At 51.8% G+C, this 17,451-nt stretch overlaps 1 protein-coding gene across 1 annotated transcript in view; it reads right to left on the reverse strand.

Annotated features, from left to right (window-relative positions):
• The window catches only part of SPTB (spectrin beta, erythrocytic), a 128,286-nt gene that overhangs the window by 32,205 nt on the left and 78,630 nt on the right, over positions 1-17,451 (reverse strand). The window contains exons 5-16 of the mRNA XM_043472286.1: positions 16,573-16,664; positions 16,130-16,210; positions 15,693-15,808; positions 15,208-15,320; positions 14,031-14,218; positions 12,219-12,336; positions 10,983-11,141; positions 9,660-9,962; positions 8,463-8,613; positions 6,954-7,824; positions 5,820-5,957; positions 119-875 (exon numbers count right to left, since the gene is read on the reverse strand). Of these exons, the coding sequence (XP_043328221.1) occupies positions 119-875; positions 5,820-5,957; positions 6,954-7,824; positions 8,463-8,613; positions 9,660-9,962; positions 10,983-11,141; positions 12,219-12,336; positions 14,031-14,218; positions 15,208-15,320; positions 15,693-15,808; positions 16,130-16,210; positions 16,573-16,664 (3,087 nt within the window). The remainder of the gene's footprint in view (positions 1-118; positions 876-5,819; positions 5,958-6,953; positions 7,825-8,462; positions 8,614-9,659; positions 9,963-10,982; positions 11,142-12,218; positions 12,337-14,030; positions 14,219-15,207; positions 15,321-15,692; positions 15,809-16,129; positions 16,211-16,572; positions 16,665-17,451) is intronic.

Consider the following 17,451-nt stretch of genomic DNA (forward strand, 5'->3'; position numbering starts at 1 on the left):
GAGAATCTAAGAAAAGCACAATTTGATCCCTGAGCCCTGTAGCACTTCTGCAGGCTGGTGACCTACAAATTCTCTCTTGCCCTGAGAGATGCCCCCAGCCTCTAGTGCCTCTCCCTACCTGGTTGCTGAGGATGGCCTCAGCCTGCTTGGCATCTTTCTGGAACTCCTGGAAGCCGAGGCACTGGGTGAGGGCCTGGCTGCGGCTCTCCCACATCCGGCTCAAGGCGTCCCAGCCCTTCTCTAGGCCATCTAGCCGCTGGCCCAGGAGCAGGTACTCTGGGTCCGTCTGGCCATGGGTCACCTTCTCCCCAGACACCCTGACTTTCTGGTAGCTCTCCTCGTGCCTGTCGATGTCGTCCTTGATGGCCGCGTGCTGCTGCAGGAGCTGCTCGGCCTCCGGGAGGGACTCGGGCATGTCCTTGGAGGCCACGTCCTTCTGGGTCGTGGAAAGCCAGGCCTGGAAGGCATCCAGATCCTGCAGGAAGGCCTGCAGCTGGCTGGCTTCCCCCAGGGAGGCCTCCTGGCTCTTCAAGGCCTGCTTTAGGCCCTGCCACAGCTCCTCCAGGTACGCCTGCCTCTGCTCAATGTCCGTCTTCAGCTCGGGGTGTGACTCCATCAACCGATGTGACTCCCGCTCCAGCATGCCCAAACGGGTCTGGATGGCAGCCACGTCACGCTCCAGCCCCGACAACTTGCGCTGGATGGCAATGACTCCTGCCAGGTCCCGGCCCAGGTCCTTTGTGGACTCCACCACCTTCGTCTTGTCCACAATCCACTTGCCAGTCTCCTCGCAGTCCACACAGTAGTTGTGCACCCGGAGGGCCGAGTCCACTGCCTCCCGCCGTTCAGACACCATGGTCTGGAAGTCCTGCCACCTGCCGAAGGAGATGGGAGTCAGACAGCCTCTTCCTTAACTCTTCCCCTAGGGTGTCCCTTCCAGATTTCTGAAAAAAAGAGTCATCTCTCCAGCAAACTGTGATGAGTCAGTTTATCCAATTTTACCCAAGACAACAGAACTGCCAGAGCTTCCATTAGCAGGAGGTGAACTGTGATGTTATTACAACCATCAATAAAGGAACATGATGCTCTGTATGTAAGCTCTATATGTAGTTGAAATTCAGGCAAACATACAATTTCCCAGATTTTTTGAAATGCAAGCGTATCTCATTTTATTCAGCTTTGCTTTACTGTACTTCACAGATACTATGGGGCTTTTTCGTTTTTGTTTTCTTTTATGAATTGAGGATTTGTAGCAACCCTTTGTTGAGACATCTATTAGTGCCATTTTTGCAACATTTGCTCACTTCATGTCTATCATATTTTGGTAATTACTGCAATATTTCAAACTCTCTCATTATTATACTTGTATGGTGCTCTGTGGGCAGTGATCTTTGATGTTACTGTCGCAAAAAGGTTATGACTCACTGAAGGCTCAGAGGATGAGCATTTTTTAGCGATAAAGTATTTTTAAATTAATGTTTGTACATTGTTTTCCTAGGCATAATGATATTGCACACTTAGTAGACTACAGTACTGTGTAAACAACTTTTATATGCACTGGGAACTCCCCAAATTTGTGTGTGACTCATTTTATTTTGATATTTGATTATTGGGGTGGCCTGCAACTGAACCCACATTATTTCTGAGGTATGCTTATACCGAAAATAATTAGAAATGCCCCATTATCAATCATAAGAAAGCTTTATGACACAGGATCCCAGCTGCCACAGAGGAACCACACAAATGTCTAAGACCATGTTCTAAGCGCCCAGGGCCTAAGGAAAGCCAGCATGGCTGTCAAAGAAAAGAGCTGTAGTGAAGAGAAGGAAGAAGAGGAAGAGGGAAGGAGAAACTGGGATTGGAATTAAAACATCATCTTAACCTTCATGTGCAGTGTGGAATGAACCTGGGGAGTGTGCAAAAGTCGGGCAGATGTCCTGCGACTGGTCTGCAGCCCACAGTAAGCCTCTTCTAAAGAGCTGCTCGATAGGCTGGGCCCACACCACCAGGGACACCTCCCCTGGACCTGGGTTTACTCACTCTGCATCGCTGTGAACTGGAAGCACACGGGAGTACACTGAACGTGCAGTCCCTAATTGAGCTTGAATATCCACAATGCATAAGCATTATGAAGAGCTTTGGGAACATACGGTCATAGCCAGACTTTGCTCTGGCTTTGGGCCTTTGGGAAGATACAGTCATAGCCAGACTTTGCTCCACGGAGTGTATGAGTTAGAAAGAAAGTAGGATAAACTCATCAAACAACCATAGTATAAAGTACAACGTACACAGCACACACCAGGCAGAGAGGACTAAGGGAGCTGTGAGGAGCAGGAGGGGTGGTAAGCGCAGGTCTCACGGTGGTCATCTGAGCTGTGCTTCAGTGAACGCATCACCAGCAGTGAGCTATTTAAGGAGCGGGCCCTGAGTCACTCATCTCTGAAGTCTGGGGATGGAAGTGGAGGGAGGAGGCAGATGGACTGGGTAGAGCGCATTGTGGGCATTCCCATGGCGACCTCAGTCTGGGGGTGGAAGACAGGTCTGCAAAGCAGTGGGAGGAGGGCTGGGAAGGATTGGGAATTCCAAGAGAGAGAGGAGGACGACCCCAGAGAAAAGATGGGAAATTCCAGGAAAGAGGGGAGAAGAGTCCAGAGGTAAGGCCCCCGACCTCTGGGGAGTTTTGTGCCTGTTACACGGATGCTGCTGAGGCTGGATGTTAAGGGAAAAGGGCTGGAGGTTCCCCTCAAGGTGATCTGAAACTACTGTGAAAGGAAAGCGAGGTGCCCCAGGGCTGGGAGGCCTCCCAGCTCCATCCAGAAGCCACAGAAGACCATCTGGCAGTGCCCCTAGGAAGGAGGTTCCATGGTGACTTTCCAGGCTTTTCTTGGTATGGCCTCACTGCAGACACCAGGCAAGTGCCACATAGGGGACAGGGTGACGTTTGGGTCTAGTCTGCCTCCCAAACCCACCTTCCCCTCCCCTGCACCGTCTCCAAAAGGGGGGACGTTGTTAGAGCTGCTCTAGGCAGTACTGGCCAGACCATGTCAGGAGTCCAGGTGTGGTCCTGGGCCCAAGATATTATAAGATAATATTGGCCAACCAGAATGTGTATGGTGGGAGGTAATCACACATTCGGTAAGTACTTGAGTGACTTAGGTGTGCGGAGCCTGGCACATTTCAGGTCTGTCCTCGGTCATTCACATCACCCAACCATCACGTACATGTCTCATGCCAGTCACTGTTCTAGGCTCTGGGGATAGAACCACAAATGAAGTAAAGTGCTCCCATTCAAATGGGCAGAGGCAAGTAAGTGTTTACTCCATCAAGTGGTGACAAGTACAAAGGAGAAAAGTTAAGCACCAGTCTCTGGTGGTCCAGTGGTTAAGATTCTGCAGTTGTAAGGCAGGGGACGCTGCTTCAATACCAGGCTGGGAGACTAATACCTCACATGCTATGTGGTATGGCCAAAACCCCCCAAATAAGCCATTTTTTAAAATCCAATTTAAAGGGGAAGAAAAGGGGGACTTCCCTGGTGGTCTAGTGATTGAGAATCTGCCTGCCAATGCAAGGGACATGGGTTCACTTTCTGGTCCAGGAAGATCCCACATGCTGCAGGGCATCTAAGCCCTTTTTCTGTAACTTCTAAGGCCTGTGGATGGCAACTATTGAAGCCCACACGCCTAAAGCCTGGGCTCCACAACAAGAGAAGCCACTGCAATGAGAAGTCCGCACACTGCAACGAGAGAGTAACCCCTGCTCGCTGCAACTAGAGAGTAGACTCCGCTTTTTGCAACTACAGAAAGCCTGAATGCAGCAATGAAGACCCAGCGCAGCCAAAAATAAATAAACAATTTTTAAAAATCTTTAAAATTAAAAGGAAGCAAGAAAATGGGATTGAGGCAGAGGAGCTGGATGGGAAGGAGGAGGTGATACTGTGAATGGGTTGGTCAGTGTAAACTGCACCAAGAAGAGGACATGACCTGAGATCTGAGTAACGTGTGGGAGTGAGGATACCTGTGAAAAGAATATTCCCAACAGAGGGAGCCTCAGACAATAAAGTCTTGGCGCTCAGAGCTGTGGACGCTATAGAATATACCGTGGACACTGTATAAAATACTGTGGACACTATGAGATACTGTGGACACTATGAGACACTGTGGACACTATGAGATACTGTGGACACTGTAGAAAATACTGTGGGCACTATAAGATATTGCTCTTCATTCACTTACAGTCTAGTAGAAAATTTCTTAAAAGATGAAAGTAATTATAATAAAGGTGGAGTATGAAGCTCTAAATCAGTCAAGGAAAGATACTTTTTCATCCTGGAAACTGGGAGGGAGAGAAATCTGTACTGGCCTGAAAACAAGCACAATTTAGACCATATTGTTGGAGGAGGATGGACCCTGTAGAGAGAACGACACCCACATGGAGGCAGGACCGTGGGTGCAGGTGAAGGGGGACAATTGTCTTTAAAAAGAGTCAAAGAGCTATCACGTGGAAGAAGAATTGGAGTAAGTTTCAGTATCTCTAACAGGCAGAGTCCAGAACCAATGTATATAAATTTCAAGGAGGCAGATTTCCACTCACGATGAGATCCAACTTTCTAACAAAAGAGACTGACCCCAAGTGGGGTGGGCTACATGTGGAGGAAGCATTTGCGCAGGATGCAGGCTGTCTGGGATACATGGCTCAGGAAACTTTCAACTCTCAGATGTAATGGAAGGCCATCTTACCTTTTCAGGCCTCGGGTTTCCTCTAAGGATGGCAAGTACCTTGGTGTATTCCATTTAGGACAGTGCATGGCTTAGGGGTCTATAACAGCATTCTCTGACTATAGCTCCTCAAAGCAGCAGATTACTGGCTGACAAGTTCTTCCTGTCTGTCTCACAAACACACGCACGTGCACAAACACACATATCACTGTTACCTCCAAGCCTAAAGAAGAACTGGAGGCATCCTCCTCCTTGGCATAAACCTCAGCTGGCAGAGGACCCTCCTGAACTACAGTCCCCGTCTTCGGATGCTGAGACAATCTGGTGGCTCCCAAGTACCAGGGGGTTACCCCTTGCCTCCTCTTAAGCCCCCTGTGCTGCTCCAAGTCTTCCCTAACCCCACCTCCCAGGTTGCCTCAGGCAGAGCAGGGCTCATGCAGGTGTGGGGTAATGGACTGGGGCGGTGGCGAGGCAGTGAACGTGGTGCTGCGCATGTAGAGCCCAGGATACCGAACGGAACACAGGTGCATGCACTGTCCTCAGAGACTCCCAAGGAACCCGTGGCAATCACATCCTGTACTGAAAGCAGTCCCTCTCCAACGGCTCCTTAGGGCCTGTTTTTCCTTCTGGCCATGGCGTGTGCTCAAGGCTTCTTGCTAATTCTCCTCTTCATTCAAGCCAGTCTCATTATCAATGCTGCATTTTGGCATAAGCAGGAGCTTTCTTTTATGGACAATACTTAAGAGCTCTCAGAAAGCAATCTTCCCTGCCTAAGGACGTCCAGGGAAATGTGGCCTGAGAACCACATGGCCTGATTCTAACTGTGGATGCACTCAGGGCATTTCCTCCATTGCTCAGCACACACCCATTCCAGGCACAGCACTGCAGCTCTGGGAACACATCTCTCTCTCTGGGCTGGTCACCACCCAGGTCCTTCCTCCCTGGGGCTATAGCTCCAGGGTCAGAAGGAGACCATGGCAGATGGAGGCAGGAACTCTGAGGGTACAAACCTGGCACACACAGCAGGCCTCCTGACTTCTGGGCCACACCCCACAGATGTGCCAGAAAACAAGCCCCCATCTCCAAGCCCTCCCCACACCCCACCTGGTGTTCAGGTTATCCTGGTACTTCTTCACTTCCGCACTGCGTGGGTGATTACTCTCTACCAGGCTGTTGGCAGCAAGGTTCACGCCATCAATCTGAGTCATCAATGTCTTCATCTCCTGGTCCAGGATGTCGAACCTGATGTGGACAGAGAAAATGAGGATTGCTAAGGCAGCAGCGGCTTTTGCTTTCTGCCCTGCTCTTGCTTTCTTCTTCCACCTCCTTCCACGAGGTAAGAGGGGAGAAAGGAGAAAGGTGTGCTGACACGCCCTCTTTTCTGGTTCATGGGTCCAGTTTCATGGTTTAGCATTTCCTGGATGAGGCTAGGAGAGACCTGGTTACTTATACAGGCCAATGTCTCAACAGAGATGGAGGAAAAATGAGGTGTGGGCGGTGTTGATGGCCACAGAAACCATCTGCCACACCTCCACTGGCTCAGCTGCTGCTCCTGAACCCTAATTCCACTGCCTCCACCTGAAGGATACCTCCTCAGTCAGGTGCTCCGTCCTGGGGAAGAGAAGGGTGAACTACTGAGGCTGTGGGCATCCTGTGTTATGAAAGCTGACCCCTCTGAGATAAGAGCCCAGGTCCCTCCAGCATCAGCATGGGACCACCAGGGAAGGCTCAAGGAGTAGCCTCTTGCTCTTAGCTCCTTGGATTCTGTACTCAGAATGCTGGGGGCAAGCCCTGCCATGCCGGAGTGCTGATGGAACTCAAATCCTGGAAATGAGAGTGGCCTTGGACTGACAGTTTACAAACTGGTCTCTGAGGCTCCTGAGGGTTCATGGGGTTTAGGTCCTGAGGGTTTAGGGGTTTATGGGGTCTTGCCTCTCACCTCCCCCTTAGTCATGTCCCCTCCGCTTTCCTCTGTGTTACATATCAGGGGTCCCATATACAATTCATTTGAACAAAGGATGCTGTCACTGAAAAGTCATTGAACACTTGGACTAGAAAGAGCCCCTTTGGGAAAGGCCCTGGGGGTGAAGTACCCAAAGCCAGATGAGAACTCGTGACTCTCGGTGCCTGGCCTCTGCGACAAAGGGCGTCCTACAGCCTCTCAGAGAGAGGCTTGCTGATCTGGGGACTAGGAGCGCAGACTGTAGGGGGCGGTGAGAGGGGAGGGCCAGCTCTGACCTGCGCTGCACGACCTCTAGATCCTCCAGTGTGTCTGGGATCTCCATCTGGGCCAGCCACTTCTCCTTCTCGCCCATCCACAGCAAACAGGCGTCTGTCTCCCCAAACACCGTGTACAGGTCCAGGGCATCCTGCAGCCTCTGCCGCCGCATGTCCGCCTGGGCCACCACCTGCTGGTAGAGATCCCGGAGGGCCTGCAGCCGGTTGGTCACATCTGGGGAATCCTGGAACCCTGGGGGAAAGTCCCGAGCCTGCTGTTCCAGGTGCTGCATCACTCCGCGGCTCTCCTCCAGCTCCTCCAGGAAGTCCTTGTGCTTTTTCCCCAGGGCCCGTGTGGCCCCTTCATCCTGCCCCACGTCTTCCCCTGAGAGCAGCCGGTGGGCGTCCTGTAGCCAGGCCTTCAGATCATCCGCGTCGCCCTGGAACTGGAAGAAGTTCTCAGTGTCCTGGAGGTTTTTCTTGCAAAAGGCAGCCAGGTCCTTCAGCTCATTCCACTGGTCAGACACCTTCTTGATCCGGACCTCAATCCGCTCGTGTCCAAACTGCTTGCGTGCTACCATGTCCTCAGCCTCCCGGAAGATCTGGTCTAGGTGGGCATCCAGCCCGCGCAGCTCATCCTCAAAGGCCTTGTGCTTCCGCTGCAGGATGAGCACGCTGGTCAGGTCCTTGCCATAGTCCAGGGAGGAGTAAATCTGCTCCTTCTCCTTGATCCAGCTCTCGGCCTCATCCATCTCCCAGAAGAACTTACAGAGCTGCTTGGACTGCTCCAGCTGGGCCTTGCGCCCAGCTGCCGTGTTGCTCAGCTCCTCGAAGCACTTTTCCAGGTGGCTGACACGATCCCGGATGACCTGGGGGTCACAAGGCTGGTACCCTGGGTGACATGGGAAGAGGAAGGACAAAGAGGGTAAGGGCTTCATTATCTCTGGGCAAGCTTCAGATCAGACTAGAACCACACCTAGAACCTGCCATCTCACTGGGGATTGGGATGGGCTTGGGATGCAGGAGGTCTCAGTTGCTCAGAGGACAGGCTTTTAATTAGTTCTTTATAATGAGTTTCCACTAAATCTTCAGGAATTAGTGGGATTAGTTCCCACTAAAACTCCAGGAATAAGAGAGGTTAAAAGTTGGATCAACTCTCAGTAGAAATGCACAATGTGAAATTATTTTTTAAAAGACCCAGGCATTAATTTCTAGATGATTCTTCTGAGAGGCAGCAGGGGTCACCTATCTAAGACCAGAAGCTATAAACCTAGCTTGTCTCCACCATGACTTGAACTAGCCAAGAGAATGAAAGACGAAGGATGCCTTCTTGGTGCTTACGCACCTTTCTGATAATAGATGACCGAAGCAGTCGCCTGCTTTCTGAACAATTTTGCTCTCCCTCAAACTTCTTTCTTGTACCACATGTTGATGAAAGAGGCAGAATTCTACAGCTAGATTTATCCACCCTGGGGTGCTGGAGTGCTGGGCCAGAGTCCTCAACAGAAAAACCTCAACCTGCAGCCTCACCTGACCCCTCAGTGAACTGCAGGGTGGCTGTGGTGATGGCCTTCACTTTGTCCCCTTGGATGGCAATGTCAGCCTCCATCAACTTGTGTTTCTGTAGCAAGTCCTCGACCTCCAACAAGTGCTTCCCAAACTCAGCAGACAAGAGGTGAGCCTGGCAAAGAGGACAGACAGGGCAGAGGGAGTCAGGAGAGGTGGAGAACCCACGTGCTAGGAGAATAACCTTCCTAAGTGAGGGTGCAGGGCACTGGGGACCAGGGTGTCAGATGCAGCTGGAAAATGCAGCTGCTCAATGGGAAAGAGGCTACAGAGCAGGATCTCCCACTGGGGGTGCCCATCAGAACCATCCAGGGAGCATCTTTCAAGAGTTCAAGTCCTACACTCAGTCTGCCCGTGTGTGCCCCAGGGGTGGGACCTGGGTGTACGTATTTTCAGAAAGTTCCATGGGGGACTTCCCTCATGGTCCAGAGATTAAGACTTCACCTTCCAGTACAGGGGATATGGGTTTGATCCCTGGTCGGGGAGCTAAGATCCTACATGCCTCAGGGCCAAAAAAACGGAACATAAAACATAAGCAACACTGCAACAAATTCAACAAAGACTTTAAAAATGGCCTATATCTTCAGGATGGGGAACACATGTACACCCATGGCTGATTCATGTGAATGCATGACAAAAACCACCACAATAAAGTAATTAGCCTCCAATGAAAATAAATAAAAAAGAAAAAAAAAGATATTAAAAAATGGCCTATATCAGAAAATCTTAAAAAAAAAAAAAAAAAGCAAGCCCCGGTCAGTCTGATGTGTGTCCTCAGTTGAGAGCCACTGTGATAGCGAGAGAGGAGACTCAGACTTCTCAGGGGCCCTGGATGCCAAGGTCTGGAAGCCAACTAGAGTCAGATCGTGATTACTCAGAGCCTGATTCTCCAGGCTCCTGAGGGAGGTCTGTCTCGTCCAGGCCCTGCAGGCAGGCACCTGTGTAACTATGAACCCCAGATTTCTTGATCACTGGGGATACAGCAGACTGGAGCAGAGCGAGCCAAGCCATGGAGAGGCAGATGCCATCAGACACTCTGCTGCCTTAGATGCTCTGCTCTGACTCGGCCATGGGGCTGGGAGGTGCCTATGGAAGCAGAGCTTGCTGAAGCCCCAGGGGGATGGGGCGGGGTGGGGATGGGGCGGGGGTGCCCGGGCCCACCTTGATCCCGTCCATCCAATCAATGCTATGCAGCATGTCCTGGAAGAGCTTCTGCAGGTCCAGCGTCTTCTCCAGCCTCTGGCGCCGGGCCCCCAGCAGCTCCTGTAGGTAGTCCCACAGGCGCAGGATGTTGTCCTTGCGGGCCGTGATGCGCTTCTGGTCATGGTAGTTCTCCAGCTCCAGCTCCTGGGCCAAGTCCTCCAGGGCCCGCACCCGCTCCTCGTAGGCAGCCGTGTCCGTCTCGATGGCCTCGTGCTTCTTCTTGGCGGCCTCCACTGCTGCCAGGTCGTACCCAAAGTTATCCTGTCCCCCAGGAAGGAAAACAGGCAGCTCGGTTAGGGTCCTCTTGGTTGGTCCCCAAGCTCAGAGAAACGGCAGGTCTTTTAGGAGCAACTTCTGCAGGAGAAAGTCCTTCCCCAAAAGGTTACTTCTGCCAGCTTTTTCAGCCTATCTTATCAGCGATGAGTTCCGAAGACTAAATGTCTCATAAGAACCTTTGCAAGAAGCTCGTGATTTTACTCACTGCGCCATTCGTGTGGGTGTAACACTGGGTGACTATCACTGACAGAGCTCTTTCCCACCTGCTGGCACTCGCCACCCTGCCTGGAGGGACCTGCCCCGTTCTGGGCAGGAAGGGGCCTCTTACTGGAAACCCTGCAGCTGCACCCAGAGGGCTTGCCTCATGCTCTCTGGGGTAACTGCACACTCTCCAGTTCTTTCAGAATGCTTGCTTTCTCCCGTCCAGATGGAACTGATTTGATGCCAAGATCCAAGTGGGAAGGGACAGACGCTCTCATGGAGAATCAGTCCTGGGGTCAGGTTTTAGCTAGTGAAATGTGACACAGTCCTGAAAGCCAGCGTCCAAGGGGCATGTCATACCCACAAGGTGCACGTCTTCTATCACATCCCCAGAGGACCCCTGAAATGTCGACTTCAACTCTGGCTCTGGGTGATGCTCCTGGTTCATGGCAGATAACCTTTGGGGCCATTTTTGGATTGTGTGGCTCTTTCCTAAAATGAGACTTAATAGGGAATTCCCTGGAGGTCCAGTGGATAAGACTCCATGCTTCTAATGCAGGCGGCCCAGGTTCGATCCCTGGAGGGGAACTAATATCCCACATGCTGCAACTAAGCCCATGCACTGCAATGAAGACCCAGCGCAGCCAAAAATAAATAATTAAAAAGTGAGACTTAATCGATCTGGGAGAGTGCCTTTTCAGATGTCAGTCCTGACCCACCCAATCACAGGGAGCAGGGATGCAAGGCCTGTGGAGAAGCTTATCCCACTCCGCCCACCCCATTGTCCCAAGTGCACCCCACTACCTGGGCCACGAGGCGCTGGTTTTCGTTGAGCCACGTCTCTCTCATGGCAGCTTTTCTGTCAAAGCGCCGGGCCAGCTGCTCCAGCTTCTCCTGCCGGATGAGCTCACCCCTCAGGGCCAGCTCCCGCTGGTACTCAGCTTCCTCCAGGCTTTCCCAGGCCTGCACGGGGTGGCAGAGGAGAGCTCTTGGGATTTGGGGGTACCATCCCAACTCTTTCACCAGCACTGAGTGATTTGAGGAATCTAGACAGAACCTAGCCTTCCGGTTTTCCTGTTTAAGCCAACTGAAGATTCAGGGAGCACTGATCACGACCTCCCAGTCTCCTCTTCCCCTAAACTGGCCTTCCCGTAAATCCATCTTGGTCTCATATAGTGTTATTGCCTCTGTGGGTGCTCAGTAAATTCCTGTTGAGTAAATGGCCACCACCATTCCACTGGAATTTCCAGGTGGTGGTAGGCCTCCAAATCTCCAAAGTCACAAGGCATTTGCCTTCATTAAAAGTAGTCGATATTCCCTAAAAGCCCTCCAGGTTCTATAGAGAATAGGCCATAAACTGGACTCTGGGCATCTGAGGAGGGGACTGCACAGGTGGACAGTGGGTAGAGCCTGACCTCTCAGTGCCAGGCTTGGATAGTACCCTCAACAGCCAGCTGGGCATTACTAACAGCACAGAGAGTGGCTTGGCTTACCCCTGCCCAGGAACCATTCCTTATGCCCTCATTAGAAGAAGCTCAGTTAACCCACTGGCAAGCCTGCTGAATCCCCATTCTCATGGCCTTTGAGCTGGAACTGTGTAGCAACAGCCTCCTTTTCTTTTTAAAATTTTTCTAAATTGACGTATAGTTGACTCACGGTATTGTATTAGTTTTAGGTGTATCACATAGTGATTCAATATTTGTATAGATTACACTTCATATGAAGTTATCATAAAATAGGGGCTACATTCCTCATACTGTACATTAAATCCTTGTATCTTACTTATTTGATAGCTAGTAGCTTGTACCTCTCCATCCCTGTCTCCTATCTTGCCCCTCTCCCCACCCCTGAATGGAAGGATGGTGGGTAGAGTCCGACCCCTCAGGGCTGGGCTCAGACAGCGCCCTCAACAGCTAGCTGTGTCCCTGACAACAGCACAGAGTGTGGCTTGACTTCACCCTTTCCAGGGACCATCCCCTGTGCTGCTCTCAGGAGCTCAATCAACCCCCTGGCAACGTGAAATGAAAAACGCCGCTGTACCCGGTTGATGTCGGACACCAGCTTCCCATCATGGGGCGTATACACTTTCTGATTGTTGGCTCTCATCCGGGACTGGATGGTAAAAAGTAGGACTTCCAGATTCCCCTTCTCCTGAAACCTGTTGAGAAAACAGAGGTTGCGTGATGAGTGTGGAGATTCCCACAGCCAATTTTTCTTTTTTAAGTGAACATGGAACCCTGGCATCTTGGAGCTTGGATAGCAAAGCATATTTCTCTTTAAAAAGTAAAAAGAAACACAACATTGTAAATTAACTATACTTCAGTAAAATTTTTAAAAAGTAAAAAAAGATAGAGGATCTATATGTTTTACCTGTTACAACATTAGTCTATCATACTCACCAACTGAGACCTAATAGGGGCTGAGTCTTTGCAACATAAATCAAAGAAAACACAACTACTGCAGTGTTTGCTTATCATTTGTTTCCATGGGGGAATGGCTAAGTGTTCTGGAAATTCCTGTAGGTATCAAGGTTTACCAATCAATACAAAGAAATTCTTCCCTGTTCTACAAATGCTAAAGGCTCCTGACTAGCTCTTTACTCAGTTTTTTATGGTGTGAGTCAATAAGCCTTTGAAGCAGCATTATCCACGTAAGAACATATTGCACAGAAAGCAACTTTCACCTGAGTACTAATGAGCTGGCTGTCCTGACAACTGTCCAAAAGTCCAGATGCTTCTGAGGGGGGAGGAAAGGCTGGGTTCTGGGAGGATCTCAGGGGGAGGGGAGGATGGCAGCAGGATGGATGTCTGGAACCCAGTGTCCAGACGAGCTCCAGGTAACTGAGTATTTTCCCATTTCTGCAAGTGGCCAAGTATCTACCCACTTTTCCCTCCTCCTTGTGGCAGCTGCAGATCAGATGGTAAGCAAGGTCCCCAGGCCAGCCCGAGGCCAGCCCATATACCTGCTGCTCATAGGCACGTCAAGGAGTCTGTGACCTCGAGCACTGTCTTACGCAGCCAAGAGATACCACCCCTGTGTGTAGTGCCTGGTAAACTCACAGGAGATATTACTTGGATTGGATTTAGGACTTTAAACATGGTTAGTGTCAGGCCAGAAATCAGACATTTATTTATAGTACATTCTAGACTCCGCGTCTGGCCTTTCCCTGTTTACGAGTCATGAATGAATGAGCAGGGGAGAAGCAAAGCACCGGTACCACCGATGAGCTAGAAATCCGTTTCAGGGGAGCTGGACAAGCTGAGGGCAGGCGAGCTAGAATGCCGTGTGTGTAAGTGTGCATGTGTGTGCACACACATAGCTGTATTTGCATGTGCATATGTGCACACAGGCCCTGCACACACCGCAGTGGAGCAGAAGTCCCGAGAGGCAGGCTAAGTGCTCTGCTGATGGATGAGCAGTGACAGACGGGAGAGAAGAAGAAGGATGTGTTTGATGATCAAGGAGGCTGCACGTGGCGAGCTCTGGGGCTGCAGATGCAGAGGTCGTTACCAGAGAACAAACCCACAGCTCGCTGCGCAGGGAAGGGGAAGTCTCCAGCACAGGCTCTTTGAAGAGACTCTGAAGCCTGAGATTTCACTCCTGCTCCCCATTCAGGAATCTGGATCTGAGAAAGTACTTCCCTTGGCTATGAGTCAGAGGTTACTCAATGCCCATTTCCTGCAGGCTGACAGCTTGGGAGCAGGGAGACAAGACGGGATGAAGCAGGTGACAGGCAGGCAGCTCTCTAACCTCCAGGATATGCCTCCTGGATCCCTTCCCCAGGCCCTCCCACCTTTGGGAGGTCGTTTCTCAGCAGTTGATGCCCACCCTTCCGGGTGCCCGGGCCCTTACTTGGGTGGCTTCTCGATGGTGCGATAGGTGCTGAAGGCCTGCAGCTGCTGCTGGACACCGGCCAGGGAGTTGGCGAACTTGCGGCTATTCAGGACAGTGATGGTCTGCTCAATCCAGGTGAGCAGGTCCGAGGCCAGCCCGCTGTACTTCTCAATCATCTTCTCGGTCTCAATGGCGTGGTCAATTACCTAGGGAATCACCCTGTGACTCATCCTCATGAGAAGGGTGAGGACGTCAGTGAGGACGCCAACGGGGACCACAGTCGAGGTGGTCCTCCTCCTCGCAATCCCTAGAGTGTTTATGTTGGCTTTGTCCCCAGAGCCCAAGACCACTGCTGAGTAGAGGGCTGGACAGGAGGTGCAGGAGGGACCTGGCCGTGTTTGGGATCAGGAGCAGCTCCCCGCTCCCGCATCCTGTAAAAGACTGGAAAGCTCACTGTCCCAGGACATCAGTCACCAGAGAAGCCAAAGTCCTGTTTGTTTAAAAATGGGTATTAAGGATCAAGGTCATTGGAAAAGACCCTGATGCTGGGAAAGATTGAGGGCATGAGGAGAAGGGGGCAACGGAGGCTGAGATGGTTGGATGGCATCACTGACTCTACGGACAGGAGTTTGAGCCAGCTCCAGGAGATGGTGAGGGACGGGGAGGCCTGGCATGCTGCAGTCCATGGGGTCACAGAGTTGGGTGTGACTGAGTGACTGAACAACAAGGATGGTAGGCTTCCAGGCATTGCCTTTACTCAACACCAGTGCACAAAGATGAATGAGAAACGGTCCCTACTCTGGAGGAGCTGAGGACCCAGCATGAGGGTCTGTAGAATGGGGTGGCTCCCGGGTAGGCTATGGGAGCCTGAGAGATCTGACACCACAATAGACTAACAAGTAAAAGCCTGTTTTGTTCCTGAGGAAATGTTCATGAGATATAGGTCTGCAGGAGGAAGGTGGATTCGGAGCTATGACCTCATTGAGGACAGATCATCAACCTGTGCTGGAATTCAGCTTGGGAGCCATTAATGTGGCAATGCTTAGCTTCAGAGGAGGTTGGTGGGAGTGATGTGAGCCCTTTCCTATTGCTGGGGTCCAGACATAAAGCTCTTCGGAGAGAAAGGGAGCGTCTGTCAAGGCCTTTGCACGGTGAGCAGGGATCCGGGGGCCCTGGTTTCACAGAAGCTCCGTACCTTACCGACTCGTTTGCCCTCCACCGCCAGCACCTTCATCTTGGAAAAGTAGTGGTAAAACGCCACCACGTAGGTAATGATGGATTTCTCATCAGGGTTTTCTGTGAAGACATCTGCATGGGGAAAGCATGGGCTCTCAGGACCAGTTAGAAGCTGGAAATGTCAGGCTCAAGGGGTTCATCTCCCTGTGTCTCCAGCACGAAGTTCAACTACACGTACAGGCGAGAGTGAAAGAGGAATGGGGCTGCGGTTTAAGCCACAGGATGAAATCCATATTACGACCACAAAACAAGGAAGAAGGGACAAGGTGGGCAAGACTACAATGGCTCCTGAGCGGGCAGGGGAGGCATCGGAGCCAGTCTGGAGCTGAAGAGCAGACAGAACAGAGCCCTGGTCCGGCCCCCAGGCCCACATTGTGCCCACGGCTTGCCCAACACCACCACACGCCTCCGGGTGCCCTGCCCGCCTGGTGGGCGCCAGCTCACCTTCAGGGTCGAGGAGCGGGATGATGCCCAGCTGACGCTCGGCCACTTCGAAGGCATGTTCCAGGTTGTGCCGGGCATTGGAGTCCTTCAGCTTATCGAAGTCAATCAGGTCGGGCCTGGGGATGAAGCCAGACTGTTAGAGGGCAGGGGACATGGTGTCCCCCACCAACAGGCAAAGACCCTGGGCAGATGCAAGGAAGTGGCTGAGCCAGAGGACTGAGAAGAGGACATGGACTGGAGGAGGGATCTGTGAGCACCAGCGTGTAGGGAAGGAGGATTTAAGGGAGGCAGGATGCTGAGGGTGAGAGGAGCAGGCACAGCGGGTTTAACGTTCCTGTGGAGCTTGGACAGTAACCTACATGCTAAGTGCAAAGTATCCAAACCCTCCTCCCTCCAAGAGTTCCCGGGCTGCTGCAGCCCACCCCCCCACTTCTTACCGGTGCTTGTGGATCAGGGCATTAAACGCCAGGCCATCCTTCCAGCTGGAGGTGAAGTTGGTGACATTGACGTGGGGGTAGCTGCATCCAAGAGAAACATTAAGACCTAAGAAACAGATTCTTTAGAGGTCCCTACAAGTGTGTGAAGGAGAGGGGTGGACCTGACCCTTCTCGAATGGCTTCAACAAGGCAGCAGCTGTTAAGTCCCACAGAGAGGCTCCCCCATCAGATGGGCCCAAGAGACACTCACCCCCCCCCACCCCCAGACCCCATGGTCTGACCCAGGCAACTTTGGGATAGAATCCTATATTCCAGGCCTTTAAGAATCAGGTCGGGATAGACTTTGCATTGAATATGTCCAAGCTGCTATAGTTCTGGGTAATACGTGGGTGTGGGGTGAAGAGGGTGGTGGAACATGGTAGCAGCTGTTCCCCAGGGCATACCCTGCCGTCTTCATCTGACACCACAAGAGCAAGGCATCCTTGGCTGAGCGCGTCTCACGACCTTCCTGAGTTTGGACGACGATGTCCTGAATCTGGGGGCACGGGAACAAGAGAAGGGAGACTGAGATTTGCATCTGGCCCAGGGCTCTCTGGAAGACCCCCCTCCCTCTTTCCTCCTCTGGTTACCAGCCCTGCAGCCACACCACAGGCTGAGGCCTATGGTCCCAGAGGCCTGCTACCCTGCTGTACTCCCCAGGTCAGAGGAGATGGCTCCAATCAGAAACTCAAAGGGGAGGCCGAGAATAAATGCACGATGGCCTCATTCCTCCTCAGGAGGCACGACGCTGTGAGGGCCGTGGACGGCATGACTGTTGGAAGGTGTTGCATCTGGATTAGTGGCTCCTTTTGCCTTTTCATCCTCCCTGGTTCTGCTGTTATTACCATTTCATCATACACACCTGCAGTGAGCGAGACTGGACACCCGAGACCACTTGCAGGAGATCCTCGGGATGGGAGTTGAGTGTTATTTTTCTCCTCCCGGCCCTTCCCTCCTCCAACTAGGTTCTTTCTGCCCCAAACCAGCAGGTGGAAGACCCTGCTTTCCCTCCCTTGGGCTTCCTAAATTTCCTTACATAACAGACGTGGACTTTCAAGGTGGGAAGAGAAAAGCTTCTGACTGGAAAACATAGCAGCAGATCTCCTGCACTGTCTTTGTAATTTTTGAATCAAACTATTTAGAAAACCAAAGAGTTACCCATGTAGGGAGAAGGGGGCAAAAGCAGACCTGGCGAAAGCAACCAGATCTGAGTCCAGCTCCCAGTTTCTAGCGTCTCTCTCAAAAGACCACGACACTGGCTGGGCTGCTCGCGCTCAGCTTCA

Source organism: Cervus canadensis, chromosome 6, assembly GCF_019320065.1.
Source record: "Cervus canadensis isolate Bull #8, Minnesota chromosome 6, ASM1932006v1, whole genome shotgun sequence".
In the NCBI taxonomy this organism is placed as follows: domain Eukaryota; kingdom Metazoa; phylum Chordata; class Mammalia; order Artiodactyla; family Cervidae; genus Cervus; species Cervus canadensis.